The sequence below is a fragment of the Ornithorhynchus anatinus genome, chromosome 2, assembly GCF_004115215.2.
Source record: "Ornithorhynchus anatinus isolate Pmale09 chromosome 2, mOrnAna1.pri.v4, whole genome shotgun sequence".
NCBI classification, from domain to species: Eukaryota; Metazoa; Chordata; class Mammalia; order Monotremata; family Ornithorhynchidae; genus Ornithorhynchus; species Ornithorhynchus anatinus.
In genome coordinates, this window is record NC_041729.1 from 4,184,674 (window position 1) to 4,200,947 (window position 16,274).

Consider the following 16,274-nt stretch of genomic DNA (forward strand, 5'->3'; position numbering starts at 1 on the left):
CTGTGCCTCAGTTCCCTCATCCGTAAAATGGGGATGAAGACTGTGAGCGCTACGGGACAGGTCCAACCTGACTACCTGGTATCTACCCCAGCACTTAGCACAGTGCCTGGCACATAGTAGCGGCAAGGCTCAGTGGAAAGGGCCCGGGCTTGGGAATCCGAGGTCAAGGGTTCGAATCCCGGCTCTGCCACTCGTCAGCTGTGTGACTGTGGGCAAGTCACTTCGCTTCTCGGTGCCTCAGTGACCTCATCTGGAAAATGGGGATTAACCGTGAGCCTCACGTGGGACGACCTGATTACCCTGTACCTACCCCCGCGCTTAAAACAGTGCTCTGCATATAGTAAGCACTTGACAAATACCACTGTTATTATTATTATAGTAAACACTTAGCAAATACCATAAAAATGACCAAAAAACCCCAAAGCGGGGGAGGTGGCGGAGCCCGGATTAGCGCCCGGATCCTCTGACTTCCAGGTCCAGGCTATTTCTATCAGGTCGTGCTGCTTTTCCAGGAAAAATAATCGGAGGGGGGAAGATTGAGCGGCAGTCCATCCGACTGCATATCCGCTACTCTTACCAGGGATGGGCAGGGCCAAAAAAAGAGATACCCGCTTGCCCGCTTCTACATCCCGACGGTCTCCGTGGCCGACCGTTGGGGGTCCCCTGGGTGAGGGCCGAAAACGGGCACCGGGGCGTTTTTATGGCTGGGAAAATCGCATCTAAGGCAATTAGGGCATTTCACCGCATACGCGTTATTCGATGATTTTCCTCCGCCTAAGGAAGTGGCTGGAAATGGAAAGCGATTAAAGATTCGCAAGACGAGAGGTCGCTTCAAGGTTAAGACACAGAAAACGGCAGGGCTACCTCGAAGAGGACAGATATTGCTCTGAATTCTGCGGAGCTTACTGTGGGCAGGGAGTGTGTCCATTTATTGTTGCATTGAACGCTCCCAAGCGCTTAGCACGGTGCTCTGCACACAGAATAATGATGATGATGTTGGTATTTGTTAAGCGCTTACTATGTGCAGAGCACCGTTCTAAGCGCTGGGGGAGATACAGGGTCATCGGGTTGGCCCACGTGAGGCTCCCAGTCTTCATGCCCATTTTACAGATGAGGGAACTGAGGCCCGGAGAAGTGAAGTGACTCGCCCACAGTCACACAGCTGACAAGTGGCAGAGCTGGAAATAAGCGCTCAATTAAAGCCGACCGAATGAATCTAAAGCAAAGTGAATATGGGGAAGCAAGCTATAATTTTTTTTATCATAATAGTAATGATAAAACCGATAATTGGGGGATAATTTTTTAAACAGTGACTAGGTACCAGGCACTTTTCTTAAGCACGGGGGTAGATACAAGGTAATCGGGTTGGACACGGTCCCCGTCCCATATGGAGCTCATGGTCTTAATCCCCATTTTACAGACGAAGAAACTGAAGCACAGGGAAGTGAAGTGACTTGTTCGAGGTCAAACGGCAGACGAGCCGCAGAGCCGGGATTAGAACCCAGGTCCTCCGACTCCCAGGCCGGGGCTCTACCCACTAGGCCACGCTGCTTCTCTCCCATTCCATTTATCCCATTCCAGTGCCTGCCACCCAGGAAGTGCTTAACGGATACGGTTGTTGAGGGACAACCTGGTTACCCTGTTTCTCCCCCAGCGCTTAGAACAGTGCTCTGCACATAGTAAGCGCTTAACAAATACCAACATTATTATTAAAGAAAAATTAAAAAGTTCCTTAAACTCGGTGGCCATTACCTCTTCCTTAATAATTACGGTATTTATTAAGCTCTTACGAACGGGCTCTGACTTTTTGCACGGTGAAATAAAGACGGCTTGAAATCTAGACATATAAAGAAGCAGTGTGGTCTAGCGTCAAGGGCACGGGCTTGGGAGTCAGAGGTCGTGGGTTCTAATCCCGGCTCCACCGCTTGCCAGCTGTGTGACTTAGGGCCTGTCACTTCACTTCTCTGTGCCTCAATTACCTCATCTGAAAAATGCGGATTAAGACAGTCAGCCCTACCTGGGACAACCTTATGACCTTGTATCCACCCTGGTGCTTAGAACAGTGCTTGGCACATAGTAAGCGCTTAACAGATACCATTATTATTATTATTAATGTCTGCTGCTGGGTGGGCTTGGGCAAGTCACTCCACTTCTCTGGGCCTCAGTTACCTCATCTTGAAAATGGGGATGAAGACTGTGAGCCCCATGTGGGACAACTTGATGACCTTGTACCTACTCCCGTGCTTAGAACAGTGGTTGGCACGTAGTAAGTGCTTAACAAATGCCATTATTATTATTATTATTATTGCCTGCTGTGTGACCTTGGGCAAGTCATTCCACTTCTCCGGGTCTCAGCTTCCTCTTCTGTAAAATGGAGATGAAGACTCTGAGCCCCACGGGGGATAACCTGATCACCTTGTATCAACCCCCGCTCTTAGAACAGTGCTTGGCACACAGTAAGCGCTCAACAAATACCATCATCATCATTATTAGACTATTATCGATTAGACTGTGCGCCCGTCAATGGGCAGGGACTGTCTCTATCTGTTGCCGATTTGTCCATTCCAAGCGCTTAGTACAGTGCTCTGCACGTAGTAAGCGCTCAATCAATACTATTGATTGAATTACTAGTAGACTGTAAAGCTCGTCCTCTGTAAGCTCGTCGTGGGCAGGAAACGCGTCCATTTATTGCTCTCCCGTCCTCTCCCAAGCGCTTAGGATAGCGCTCTGCCCAGAGGAAGCGCTCAACAAATACGACCGACTGTTTCGCTTGGTCGTCTGCCACCCCCCTTCTGGACCGCGAGCCCGTTGTTGGGCAGGGATCGTCACTAGTAAGCGCTTAACAAATACCAACGTCATTATTATTATTATTATAGTAAGGGCTTAGCGAATACCATAAAAAAACCCCAAAAAACCCCAAAGCGGGGGAGGTGGCGGAGCCCGGATTAGCACCCGGATCCTCTGACTTCCAGGCCCAGGCCATTTCTATCAGGTCCTGCTGCTTTTCCAGGAAAAATAATCAGAGGGGGAAAGACTGTTGCCGAATCGTCCTTTCCAACCGCTTCGTCCAGTGCTCTGCACACAGTAAGCGCTCAATAAGTACGAGCGAGAGAACCGAATGAACGGACGGACCCGGGCGACGAGAGAGGGGATAAGCGACGGGATACCTTTTCTGGCCAGATGCCCAGGTGGAAGTAGAGCCGGGCCTGGAGCAGGAGGTGCTGCACATGATCCGGATACATGGCCAGGTACAGATCCAAGGAGTCTCTCAAGAGTTGGTAAGACTGATCGGTCCTTTCCCTGGCGGGAAAAGAAAACGGAAAACACAGCGCCGTTGAAAGAAAAATCCCGACGCCACCCACCCCGCTCCGGGCTGGTAACGCTGAATGGTCCTTTTCCTACCAGGGAACGGGAAAACAAACGGTGCCACGGTAAGCAGAACGATCATCTTGCCCCTCAAACCATTTCCATCTGGTAACATCAGCGCTTGGCACATAGTAAGGGCTTCACCAATACCATCACCGTGATTATTATTATAGTGTTTATGGGATATTATAATAATGTATCATTATATAGTGTATATATTATATCATAATTATAATAATGATGATATTTGTTAGCAAATACCATTATTATTATCATATATAGTGTTTTTATATGATAATAATACACTATTATTACATACATAGTGCATAAACTATATCATCATTATGATAATGATGACATCCGTTAACATATACCATTACTATTATCATATATAGTGTTTATATAATATAATAATATCATTACATATATAGTGTATATAATATAATAATATATTATAATTATAATAATGATGAAATTTGTTACCATTTACCATCATCATCATTATTATATGTAGTGTTTATATAATATTATAATAATACATTATAGTATCTATATAACATTATAATAATATATAATTCTAATAATAATGATGATGATATTTGTTAAGCCCTTACTATGTGCCAAGTGCTGATGTTACCAGGTGGAAACGGTTTGAGGGGCACGAAGACTGTTCTGCTTACCGTGGCACCATTATTATTATTATATATAGTGTACATATAGCATTATAATAACGTATTATTTTTATAATAACGATGACGGTATTTGTTAAGCCCTTACTATGTGCCGAGCACTGTTCTAAGCACTGGGGGAGATACAGGGTCATCGGGTCGTCCCCCATGAGGCTCAGTCTTCATCCCCATTTTCCAGATGAAGGAACTGAGGCCCAGAGAAGTGACTTGCCCACAGTCACACAGCTGACAAGTGGCAGGGTCGGAATTCGAACCCATGACCTCTGACTCCCAAGCCCGGGCTCTTTCCACTGAGCCCCGCTGCTTCTCTATTATCACTGTTGAGCCATCCTCTCCCTACCAGGAGAAGAAAACGGAAAAGACGGTGCCATCGTCAGAGCCGCGTTGATGCCGTCCAAACCACTACCAACCGGTAAGGCTGGACGCTCCTTTCCCTTCCACGAAAACAGAAAAAAACGGGGCCACCGTAAGAAGCGTCTTGATGCCGTCCAAACCCACGACCATCTGATAGAGAAGCAGCGTGGCTCAGGGGGAAGAGCCCGGGCTTGGGAGTCAGAGGTCATGGGTTTGAATCCCGGCTCTGCCACCGGTCAGCTGTGTGACCGTGGGCGAGTCACTTCACTTCTCTGGGCCTCAGTTCCCTCATCTGCAAAATGGGGATGAAGACCGGGAGCCTCACGGGGGACAACCCGATGACCCCGTATCTCCCCCAGCGCTTAGAACAGTGCTCTGCACATAGGAAGCGCTTAACAAATACCAACATCATCATCATTATTATTATAAGGCTCAGTGGTTCTTTCCCTACTGGGAAAAGAAAACAGAAAAACAGAAAAAAAACTTGCCATTCTAAGTAGATCAGTCTTGATCCCGCTGCAACCACTAATAATCACGATAAGAACCGTGGGATTTGTCAAGCACTTACTATGTGCGGGCCACTGTGTTCAACGCTGGTGTGGATGCAAGTAAATCGGGTTGGACGCAGTTCCTGTCCCACGTGGGGCTCGCCGTCTCCATCCCCATTTTGCGGATGAGGGAAGTGAGGCACAGTGTCATAATAATAATGACGGTATCTGTTAAGCGCTTCCTATGTGCCAAGCACTGTTCTAAGCGCTGGGGTAGATACAAGGTCATCAGGTTGTTCCATGTGGGGCTCACAGGCTTAATCCCCATTTTACAGATGAGGTCACTAAGGCCCAGAATAATAATAATAATGACGGTATTTGTTCAGCGCTATGTGCCAAGCACTGTTTTAAGCACTGGGGTAGATACAAGGTCATCAGGTTGTTCCATGTGGGGCTCACAGTCTCCATCCCAATTTTATAGATGAGGAAATTGAGGCCCAGAATAATAATAATAATGACGGTATTTGTTAAGTGCTTCCTATGTGCCAAGCACTGTTCTAAGCACTGGGGTAGATACAAGGTCATCAGGTTGTTCCACGTGGGGCTCACAATCTCCATTCCCATTTTACAGATCAGGGCACTGAGGTCCAGAATAATAACAATAATGATGGCATTTGTTGGGCGCTTCCTATGTGCCAAGCACTGCTCTAAGCACTGGGGGAGATACAAGGCAATCAGGCTGTCCCCCGTGGGGCTCACGGTCGTCATCCTCAATTGTACAGATGAGGGAACTGAGGCACAGAGAAGTGACTTGTCCAAAGTCACGCAGCTGATAAGCGGTGGAACCGGGATTAGAACCCAAGACCTTCTGACTCCCGGGCCCGGGTTCTAGCCACTGGGCCGTGCTGCTTCTCTACTATCCGGTAACACGGACACGTCCTCTCCCTCCCAGGAAAGGAAAAGAGGAAAAACAGTGTCACCCCCCAAACCACTGTCATCTGGTGCACAAAAATAAAATAAAACAAATCACAGGATCTCTCCACTTAGGCCATGCGGCTTTCCCGGGACTTGAACCACAACAAGTCCTCGCCTTTTGTTTTCTATAAATGCTCCCCTCTGTTTTCATGCTTTTAATCAATCAATCGGCGGTATTTATTGAGCAGCGTGGTGGTGGGAAGCAGCATGGCTCAGTGGAAAGAGCCCGGGCTTCGGAGTCCGAGGTCACGGGTTCGACTCCCGGCTCTGCCACTCGTCAGCTGGGTGACCGTGGGCGAGTCACTTCACTTCTCTGGGCCTCGGTCACCTCATCCGGAAAATGGGGATTAACCGTGAGCCTCCCGGGGGACGACCTGATGACCCTGTATCTCCCCTAACGCTTAGAACGGTGCTCTGCACATAGTAAGCGCTTAACAAATACCAACATTATTATTACTGAGCGCTTACTGTGTGCAGAGCACTGTACTAAGCACTTGGGAGAGGACAAATCAACAGAATTGGTAGACACGTAATCAGGCTCTGTTTCAGAGGGACACATTCCAAACGGCTCTTTCCTGTCAAACATTCTGCAGCGTGGCTCCGTGGCAAGAGCCCGGGCTTGGGAGTCCGGGGTCGTGGGTTCTAATCCCGGCTCCGCCGCGTGCCAGCTGGGCGACTTTGGGCAAGTCGCTTCACCTCTCTGGGTCTCAGTGACCTCATCTGTCAGATGGCGACTAAGGCCGGGAGCCCCACTGGGACAACCTGATCACCCTGTATCTCCCCCCCAGCGCTTAGAAGAGTGCTTTGCGTATAGTCAACGCTTAACAAATATCATCATGATTAGACCGTGGTCACCGAGGCCCAGAGACGCGAAGTGGCTCGCTCGAGGTCGCACGGCTGCCGGGCGGCGGAGGCGGGATTAGAATGTCAATGTTGGTATCTGTTAAGCGCTTACTACGTGCAGAGCGCCGTTCTAAGCGCCGGGGGAGATACGGGGTCATCGGGTCGTCCCACGGGAGGCTCACGGTTAATCCCCATTTTCCAGATGAGGTCACGGAGGCCCAGAGAAGTGAAGCGACCCGCCCACGGTCACACAGCTGCCGAGTGGCAGAGCCGGGAGTCGAACCCGTGACCTCGGACTCCCAAGCCCGGGCTCTTTCCACTGAGCCACGGACTCCCAAGCCGGGGCTCTCAGCGCTGAGCCCCGCCGCTTTTTTCGGTCCGGCTCTTACCGTTTCCCCAGGCTTAAGAGATTCCCCACCATTCTCTGCAACACTTCCTTGGCGTTCACGACCCCGTAGAATTCCTCCGTCACGTGGTGGCCGATCAGATACTCGCACTCCTTCACCGTCAGCCGCTTCCCTTTCCCGAAGGCGTCTATGTAGGTGTAGTCGAAGATGTCCGGGCTTCTAAGGAGAGACCGCAAACCCGAGGCTCGGTTGATCCTCCTACCGAGGAGACGATAATAATGCTACTAATAATAACGACGGCGTTCGCGAAGCGCTTACTACGTGCCAAGCGCCGTTCTAAGCGCTGGGGGGGGGGGGATCGGGTTGTCCCCCGTGGGGCTCCCAGTCTTCATCCCCATTTTCCGGATGAAGGAACTGAGGCCCAGAGAAGTGAAGGGACCTGCCCCGAGTCCCACGGCGGACAGGCGGCGGAGGCGGGATTAGAACCCATGACCTCCGACTCCCAAGCCCGGGCTCTTGCCACTGAGCCACGCTGCTTCCCGCTGGCCCAGAAGGAGAAGGCCCGGCAGTGCTTCAGACTCCGGTCCTGTTAGTCCGAAAGCCATAGTTTCTAATCTAGAAAAGCGGCGCGGCTCGGAGGAAAGAAGCTGGGCTTGGGAGTCCGAGGTCATGGGTTCGAATCCAGCCTCTGCCACTTGGCAGCTATGTGACTGTGGGCGAGTCACTTCACTTCTCGGTGCCTCAGTGACCTCATCTGCAAAATGGGGATGAAGACTGTGAGCCTCACGTGGGACGACCCGATTCCCCTGTATCTCCCCCAGCGCTTAGAACAGTGCTCTGCACATAGTAAGCGCCTAACAAATACCAACATTATTACATTATTATTATCACCCCAGTTCTTAGAACAGTGCTCTGCCCTTAGTAAGCGCCTAACAAATACCAACATTATTACATTATTATTATCACGCCGGTGCTTAGAACAGTGCTTGGCACGTAGTAAGCGCTTAAGAAATACCATAATTATTATGATTATTATTAATCCCGGCTCTGCCGCACGTCCGCTGCACGGCCTTGGGCATGTCACTTCACTCCTCTGGGCCTCGGCGACCTCCTCTGGAAAAGGGGGATTAAGAGGGGGGAGCCGCAGGGGAGACCGGGACGGTGTCCGATCTGATTAAGTCGTATCTACCCCCCCACGCACAGAGCAGGGCTTGGCACATAGTAAGCGCTTAAGAAATGCCGCACTTATTAAATGCCCTCTGAAGGGTGGTTGGGTGTCACAGAAAGAGACGGGAAGGAGGGTCCGGGAAAGGGACGTGGAAGCAGAACCGTTCCGTTCCCATCTACCACTCTGGGCTTCCAAAATTCCACGTCTATTTGTCCAATACGCTCAGTTCCACGACACGGGGGCTATAATAAGGGAAGCGACGTGGCTTAGTGGCTACGGGCCGGGGCCTGGGAGTCGGAAGGGCCTGGGTTCGAATGCCGGCTCCGCCGGGTGACCTCGGGCCAGCCGTTTCTTTTCTCTGGGCCTCAGTGACCTCACCTGTAAAATGGGGATGAAGAGCGTGAGCATCATGGGGGACAGGGACCGGGTCCGACCTGAAAGAGCCCGGGCTTCGGAGTCCGAGGTCATGGGTTCGACTCCCGGCTCTGCCACCTGTCAGCTGTGTGACTGTGGGCGAGTCACTTCACTTCTCTGGGCCTCAGTTCCCTCATCTGGAAAATGGGGATTAACCGTGAGCCTCCCGTGGGACGACCCGATGACCCTGGATCTCCCCAGCGCTTAGAACAGTGCTCTGCACATAGTAAGCGCTTAACAAATACCAACATTATCTACCCTAATCCCAGGGTTTCGAACGGTGCTCGGTGCAGAGAGAGCACCATAATTATTCCCCGAGAATGACAACGACGGCTGTGGAATTTGTGAAGCACTTACTACGTGCCAAGCACTGAACTAAGCGCTGGGCTAGATAAGAGTTAAATAGGTCAGGCACAATCTCTGTCCCACATGGGACTCACACTTTAAGCAGAAGGGAGAACGGGTCTCCCATCTCCATTTTACAGAGGAAGAAACTGAGCCCCAGAAAAGTTGCACGATTTAATAATAATAATAATGTTGGTATTTGTTAATAATAATGTTGGGATTTGTTAAGCGCTTACTATGTGCAGAGCACGGTTCTAAATGCTGGGGGAGATACAGGGTAATCAGGCTGTCCCACGTGAGGCTCACAGTCTTCATCCCCATTTTCCAGATGAGGTCACTGAGGCCCAGAGAAGTGAAGTGACTCGCCCAGTCACACAGCTGACAAGCGGCAGAGCCGGGATTCGAACCCATGACCTCTGACTCCCAAGCCCGGGCTCTTCTCACTGAGCCACGCTGTTAAGCGCTTACTATGTGCCGAGCACCGTTCTAAGCGCTGGAGGAGATACGGGGTCATCGGGTTGTCCCCCGTGAGGCTCCCGGTCTTCATCCCCATTTTACAGAGGAGGTCACTGAGGCACCGAGAACTGAAGTGACTTGCCCAAAGTCACCCAGCTCACAAGTGGCGGAGCCGGGCTGTGAACCAGTGATCTCTGACTCCCCAGCCCGGGCTCTTTCCACTGAGCCCCGCTGCTTCTCCACTGTACTAGGCGCCGGGCTGAGAACAGCGTTTGGCATGTAATAATAATGATAATGTGGGTATTTGTTAAGCGCTTACTCTGTGCCGAGCACCGTTCTAAGAGCCGGGGTAGATACAGGGTCATCAGGTCGTCCCACGTGAGGCTCACGGTTAATCCCCATTTTCCAGATGAGGTCACTGAGGCACCGAGAAGTGAACTGACTCGCCCACAGTCACACAGCTGACAGGTGGCAGAGCCGGGAGTCGAACATAGTAAGCGCTTAACAAATACCATCATTATTATTACAAGCAAATCGGGTTGGACACAGTCCCCGACCCACATGGAGCGCCCAGTCTCCATCCCCATTTTCCAGATGAGGGAACCGAGGCCCAGAGAAGTGAAGCGACTTGCCCGAGGTCAGCCAGCGGACAAGCGGCGGAGCCGGGATTAGAACCCAGGCCCTCCCGACTCCCAGGCCCGGGGGCGACGCACTAGGCCGCGCCGCTTCTCAGGACGGGCCCGATCCGTTGTCTTCGAGGAGCTTACGGTCCACTAATTCCTCCCGTCCGCCAAACTAACGCTCTTCCCCTCTTCCAAGCCCTACCGAGAGCTCGCCTCCTCCAGGAGGCCTTCCCACACTGAGCCCCCCTTTCCCTCAGCTCCCCCTCCCCTCAACACTGTGCTCATTTATATATATTAATTACCCTATTTATTTTGTTAATAAGGTGTACATCTCCTTGATTCTATTTATCTTGATGACGTGGTGGTGTTTTTGTTCTGCTCTGTCTTGCTCTGCCCTCTGTGTCCCCTGTTTAGACCGTGAGCTCGTCATCGGGCAGGGATGACTGTTGCCGAACTGTCCATTCATTCATTCATTCATTCATTCATTCATTCATTCATTCATTCATTCGTATTTATTGAGCGCTTACTAGGTGCAGAGCACCGTACTAAGCGCTTGGAAGGGACAATTCGGCAACAGATAGAGACCGTCCCTGCCCGATGACGGGCTCACGGTCTAATCGGGGGAGACGGACCGACAGAAACAAGACAACATCATCACGATAAACAGAACGAAGGGGACGGACACCTCATTAACAAAATAAATAGGGGAATAAAAATCCGTACGAATGAGCAGAGTGCCGAGGGGAGGGGAAGGGAGAGGGGGAGGAGTTGAGGGAAAGGGGGCTTAGCTGAGGGGAGGTGAAGGGGGGGAGAGGGGGAGCAGAGGGAAAAGGGGAAGCTCGGTCCGGGAAGGCCTCCCGGAGGTGGCGAGCCCTCGGTAGGGCTTCGGAGAGGGGAAGAGAACGAGTCGGGCGGAGGCGAGGAGGGAGGGCGTCCCGGGGCCGCGGGAGGACGCGACCCGGGGGTCGACGGCGGGACGGGCGAGGCCGGGGGACGGCGAGGAGGCGGGCGGCGGAGGAGCGGAGCGTGCGGCGGAAAGAGAGGAGGGAGGAGAGGTAGGAGGGGGCGAGGGGACGGACGGCCTCGAAGCCCAGAGTGAGGAGTTTCTGTTTGGAGCGGAGGTCGACGGGCAACCGCCGGAGGTTTTTAAGGAGGGGAGTGACGGGCCCGGAGCCTTTCTGCGGGAAGATGAGCCGGGCGGCGGAGTGAGGAATAGACCGGAGCGGGGAGAGACGGGAGGAAGGGAGATCCGAGAGAAGGTTGACACGATAACCCAGCCGGGATAACATGAGAGCCTGTACCGGTAAGAAAGACGTTTGGAGGGAGAGGAAAGGGCGGACCTTGCATTCCAAGCGCTCAGTCCGCTGGTCCGCATATAGTAAGCGCTCGATAAATACTATTGGATGAAGGAATGATTAATTCCCCCCTCAGTGGGCGGCCCTGGGCGGAAAAGCCTCCGCCGCTTCGGAAACCACCCGCAGACGGGGTCGTCTGGGTCTGGGGCCGGACGTCCCCCGCGGTCACCTACCCTTTGGCCCCCTGACCCCAGCGCAGCAAGAAGTGGCCGGGGAAGTTGACCGGCTCCAGCGGGACGCCCAGCTGCCGGGCGACGGTGAGGTAGACGACGGACAGGCTGATGGGGATTCCGGTTCGGCGGATCAAAACCTGGAGGGAGAAAGATCCTCTGGCCGGGGCTCGCGCCCACCTCCCCTCGGACCCCGACTCCCCAAGGGGGCTTGAACAAAGCCCAGAAAAGACGTGCTTCGGACCCCAAAGCGACAAAAACCCCCCCACGGGTTTCTAAATACTAATAATGACGCTATTTGTTAATAATAATAATAATGTTGGTATTTGTTAAGCGCTTACTATGTGCAGAGCACTGTTCGAAGTGCTAAGGTAGATACAGGGCAATCAGGTTGTCCCACGTGAGGCTCACAGTTAATCCCCGTTTTCACAGATGAGGGAACTGAGGTTCAGAGAAGTGAAGTGACTCGCCCACAGTCACCCAGCTGACGAGGGGCAGAGCCGGGAATCGAACCCATGACCTCTGACTCCCAAGCCCGGGCTCTTTCCGCTGAGCCACGCTGCTTCTCCAAGCGCGTGGAGAAGCGCTTCCTATGTTGTCAAGCACTGTGCTAAGCGCTGGGGTAGACATTCAGCTATTCAGGTTGGACACAGTCCCTGTCCCACGTGGGGCTCACGGTCTTCATCCCCCTTTGACAGAGGAGGGACCCGACTCATTCATTCAATCGCGTGTACTGAGCGCTCACTATGCGCAGAGCACTGTACTAAGCGCTCGGAGCGTAAAATTGGGCCACAGGTAGAGACCGAACCCTGCCCAACAACGGGCTCGCAGTCTAAAGTGAGGCCCAGAGAGGTGAAGCGACTTGCCCAGAGTCACACGGCGGACAAGTGGCGGAGCCGGGATTAGAACCCATGACCTCTGACTCCCAAGCAGCGCCCGGCACATAGTAGGTGTTTAACAAATACCATTATCGTTATTATTATTGTGCCTGACACAGTGAGTGCTTAACAGTTACTATTATTATTATTGTGCTGACATAGTAAGTGTTTAACAAATACTGTTATTATTATTAGCATGCCTGACTCAGTAAGTGCTTAACAAATGCAGTTATTATTATGATTATCGTGTCTCACACAGTAAGTGCTTAACAAATACCGTTATTATTATTGTGCCTGACACAGTAAGTGCTTAACAAATACTGCAGTTATCATTACAGAGTCTGGCCCAAAGTAGGCACTAAAATATCATAATTATTATGATCATTATTATTACAGTGCCTGGCACATAGTAGGTGCTTAACAAATCCCATTATTGTTATTATTACTGTGCCTGACACAGTAAGCGCTCAACAAATATCGCAATTATTATTACAGAGTCTGGCCCAAAGTAAGCACTAAAATATCATAATTATTATCATTATCATTACAGTGCCTGGCACATAGTAGGTGCTTAACAAATACGATTATTGTTATTATTACCGTGCCTGGCACAGTAAGCGCTCAACAAATATCGCAATTATTATTACAGAGTCCGGCCCAAAGTAAGCACTAAAATATCATAATTATTATCATCATTATTATTACAGTGCCCGGCACATAGTAGGTGCTTACCAAATGCGATTATTGTTATGATCACCGCGCCTGCCACAGAAAGCGCTCAACAAATATCGCAATTATTGTTACAGAGTCCGGCCCAAAGTAAGCACTAAAATATCATAATTATTATTATTATCATTATAATTACAGTGCCTGGCACCCAGTAGGTGCTTACCAAATGCGATTATTGTTATTATTACTGTGCCTGACACAGTAAGCACTAAACAAATGCCGTTATTATTATTATCGTTGCCCCTGACGTAGTAAGTGCTGAACTATGCTTATTATAATTATTATTGATCATCATTAACACAAGTAAACGCTTAACAAACACCAAAGGTCGGGGGGAAGGAAAGTATTCCGACCTGGAATTCTGTCTGCGGGGCCTGCGGGCCTCTCCTAGGATCTGAGGGTCAGACGTACTCGGGTCGGGATCGTTACGGACGGGGACGTGCCTGCGAATTCTGGGGGTCTGGACTCTCCCGAGCGCTCAGTCCAGTGCTCTGCCCAGAGTGAGCGCTCGGTCGATGGATGGATGGATGGATGGATGGAGAAGCAGCGTGGCTCAGTGGAAAGAGCCCGGGGTTGGGAGTCAGAGGTCATGGGTTCTAATCCCGACTCCGCCGCCTGCCAGCTGTGTGACTTTGGGCAAGTCACTTCCCTTCCCCGTGCCTCAGTGACCTCATCTGGAAAATGGCGATGAAGACCGTGAGCCCGTGCGGGACCACCCGATGACCCCGTATCTCCCCCAGCGCTTAGAACGGTGCTCGGCACATAGTAAGCGCTTAACGGATACCAACGTTATTATTATGGACGGAGAGATCGACGGGACACTGACCTGGTGGATGAAGAGGTTGAGGGCGTTATAGTAATCCGCTTGGTTCCCCCTGTATTTCAGCTGCTCGTAGAGGACCTGGTTGATCGCGTCCAGCACCTGCCTCTGGAGCTCTCCGTCCGCTACCGTCGAGGTCCCACCTGAAACGCAGAGAAGCGGCGTGGCCCAGTGGCTAGACTCCGGGGCCCGGGGGTCAGAGGACCTGGGTTCTAATCCCGGCCCCGCCGCTCGCCTGCTGGACCTAGGGCGAGCCGCTTCACTTCGTTTGGGCCTCAGTGATGTCCCCTGTGATTTGGGCCCGCGGACAGAAGCCGGGCCCGGGGGTCGGAAGGACCCGGGCTCCCATCCCGGCCGGGCCGCCTGTCTGCCGTGTGACCTTGGGCCAGTCGCTTCTCTGGGCCCCGGTGACCTCATCTGTCAAATGGGGATCGAGACTGTCAGCCCCGTGTGGGACAGGGACCGTGGCCAACCGGATTTCACTTGTATTCACCCCAGTGCTTAGAAAGGTGCTTTGCACATAAGGATAATAATAATAATAATAATAATAATGTTGGTATCTGTTAAGCGCTTACTATGTGCAGAGCACCGTTCTAAGCGCTGGGGGAGATACAGGGTCATCAGGTCGTCCCACGTGGGGCTCCCAGTCTTCATCCCCATTTCAGAGATGAGGGAACTGAGGCCCAGAGAAGTGACTTGCCCACAGTCACACAGCTGCCAGGTGGCAGAGCCGGGATTCGAACCCCTGTCCGCCGACTCCCAAGCCCGGGCTCTTTCCACTGCCCCCCGCTGCTTCTCTGATCCTGATTAGGATCCGGGTCCTCTGACCCCCGGGCCCGGACTCTACCCACTAGTCCAGCCCGCTTCTCTCTTCATTCATTCATTCAGCGGCATTTACTGAGCGCTGACTGCGTGCCGGGCGCCGGACCCAGCGCTTGGGAGAGGACAAGACCACGACAATAATGATAACGTCGGTATTTGTTAAGCGCTTACTATGTGCCCAGCACCGTTCTAAGCGCCGGGGGAGATACGGGGTCATCAGGTGAGGCTCCCGGTCTTCATCCCCATTTTCCAGATGGGGGAACCGAGGCCCAGAGAAGCGAAGTGACTTGGCCACGGTCACACGGCTGACAAGTGGCCATAAAGAGAGACATTCTCCGCCCGCGACGAGCTCAGGGTCCGGGGAGAGGTCGGGAGCTGCCGGGAACGTCGCAGTTTGGGGGCGTCCGCCCAGAGGTTCACACCTGCCTCGGAGGATACGCTGGGGTGGCGGGCGTTCTTCCCCCGCAAGGCCAGGCGCACTCGGTCGGCGATGTCGTCCACCTGGGCCCGGATCTCCTCCAGGTTGATATCCGACAGGGGGTTGCAATAGCGGTCGATCAGAACGGCCCCTGAAAGCCACCGGGCGACACGGCCCGTCAATCCGTCGATAATCACGCGGGACGGGTGAAGCGCTTACTGGGTGCCCGGACTAGGCGCTGGGGTCGACACGCTACAACCGAAAGCCCGAAAAGACGGGCGGAAGGGGGTCGGACGGACACGGTCTCGTCAGAGAAGCGGCGGGGCTCATTCATTCACTCAACAGTATCTACTGAGCGCTTACTATGTGCAGAGCACTGGACGAAGCGCTTGGAATGGACAATTCGGCAGCGGAGAGAGACCGTCCCTGCCCGACGACGGGCTCACGGTCTATAAGGGGGAGACGGACGACAGGGCGAAACAGAACGCAACGAAAACAAGACGAGCCCGGGGTTGGGAGTCAGAGGTCGTGGGTTCTAATCCCGGCTCCGCCGCTTACCGGCTGTGTGACTTCGCTTCTCTGGGCCTCAGCGACCTCATCTGGAAAAGGGGGATGAAGACTGCGAGCCCCCCGTGGGGCAACTTCATGACCTTGTATCTCCCCCGGCGCTTAGAACGGTGCTTGGCACACGCTAAGTGCTTAACAAATCCCATCATTACGATTATTACAAGCAAATCAGGTTGGACAGAGGCCCACATGGGCTCACGGTCTGAATCCCCATTTTTCAGGTGAGGGAACAGAGGCCCAGAGAAGCAAAGCGACCCGCCCAGGGTCACGCGGCAGACGGGTGGCGGAGCCGGGATTAGAACCCGCGACCTTCGGACTCCCAGGCCCGGGCTCTACCCACTGAGCCACGCCGCTTCTACAGACGACAAAGGGATGATTCCTCGGCTCTTGGGGTGGGGGGGGGGGGGGAGGGGGCGACCGACACGCGTCCCTAAATGTCCAGCCCAC

General features: G+C 52.6%; 1 protein-coding gene across 1 annotated transcript in view; it reads right to left on the reverse strand.

Annotated features, from left to right (window-relative positions):
* The window catches only part of FBXO21 (F-box protein 21), a 47,434-nt gene that overhangs the window by 16,006 nt on the left and 15,154 nt on the right, over positions 1-16,274 (reverse strand). The window contains exons 6-10 of the mRNA XM_029057602.1: positions 15,265-15,411; positions 14,027-14,163; positions 11,597-11,733; positions 7,105-7,281; positions 3,168-3,300 (exon numbers count right to left, since the gene is read on the reverse strand). Of these exons, the coding sequence (XP_028913435.1) occupies positions 3,168-3,300; positions 7,105-7,281; positions 11,597-11,733; positions 14,027-14,163; positions 15,265-15,411 (731 nt within the window). The remainder of the gene's footprint in view (positions 1-3,167; positions 3,301-7,104; positions 7,282-11,596; positions 11,734-14,026; positions 14,164-15,264; positions 15,412-16,274) is intronic.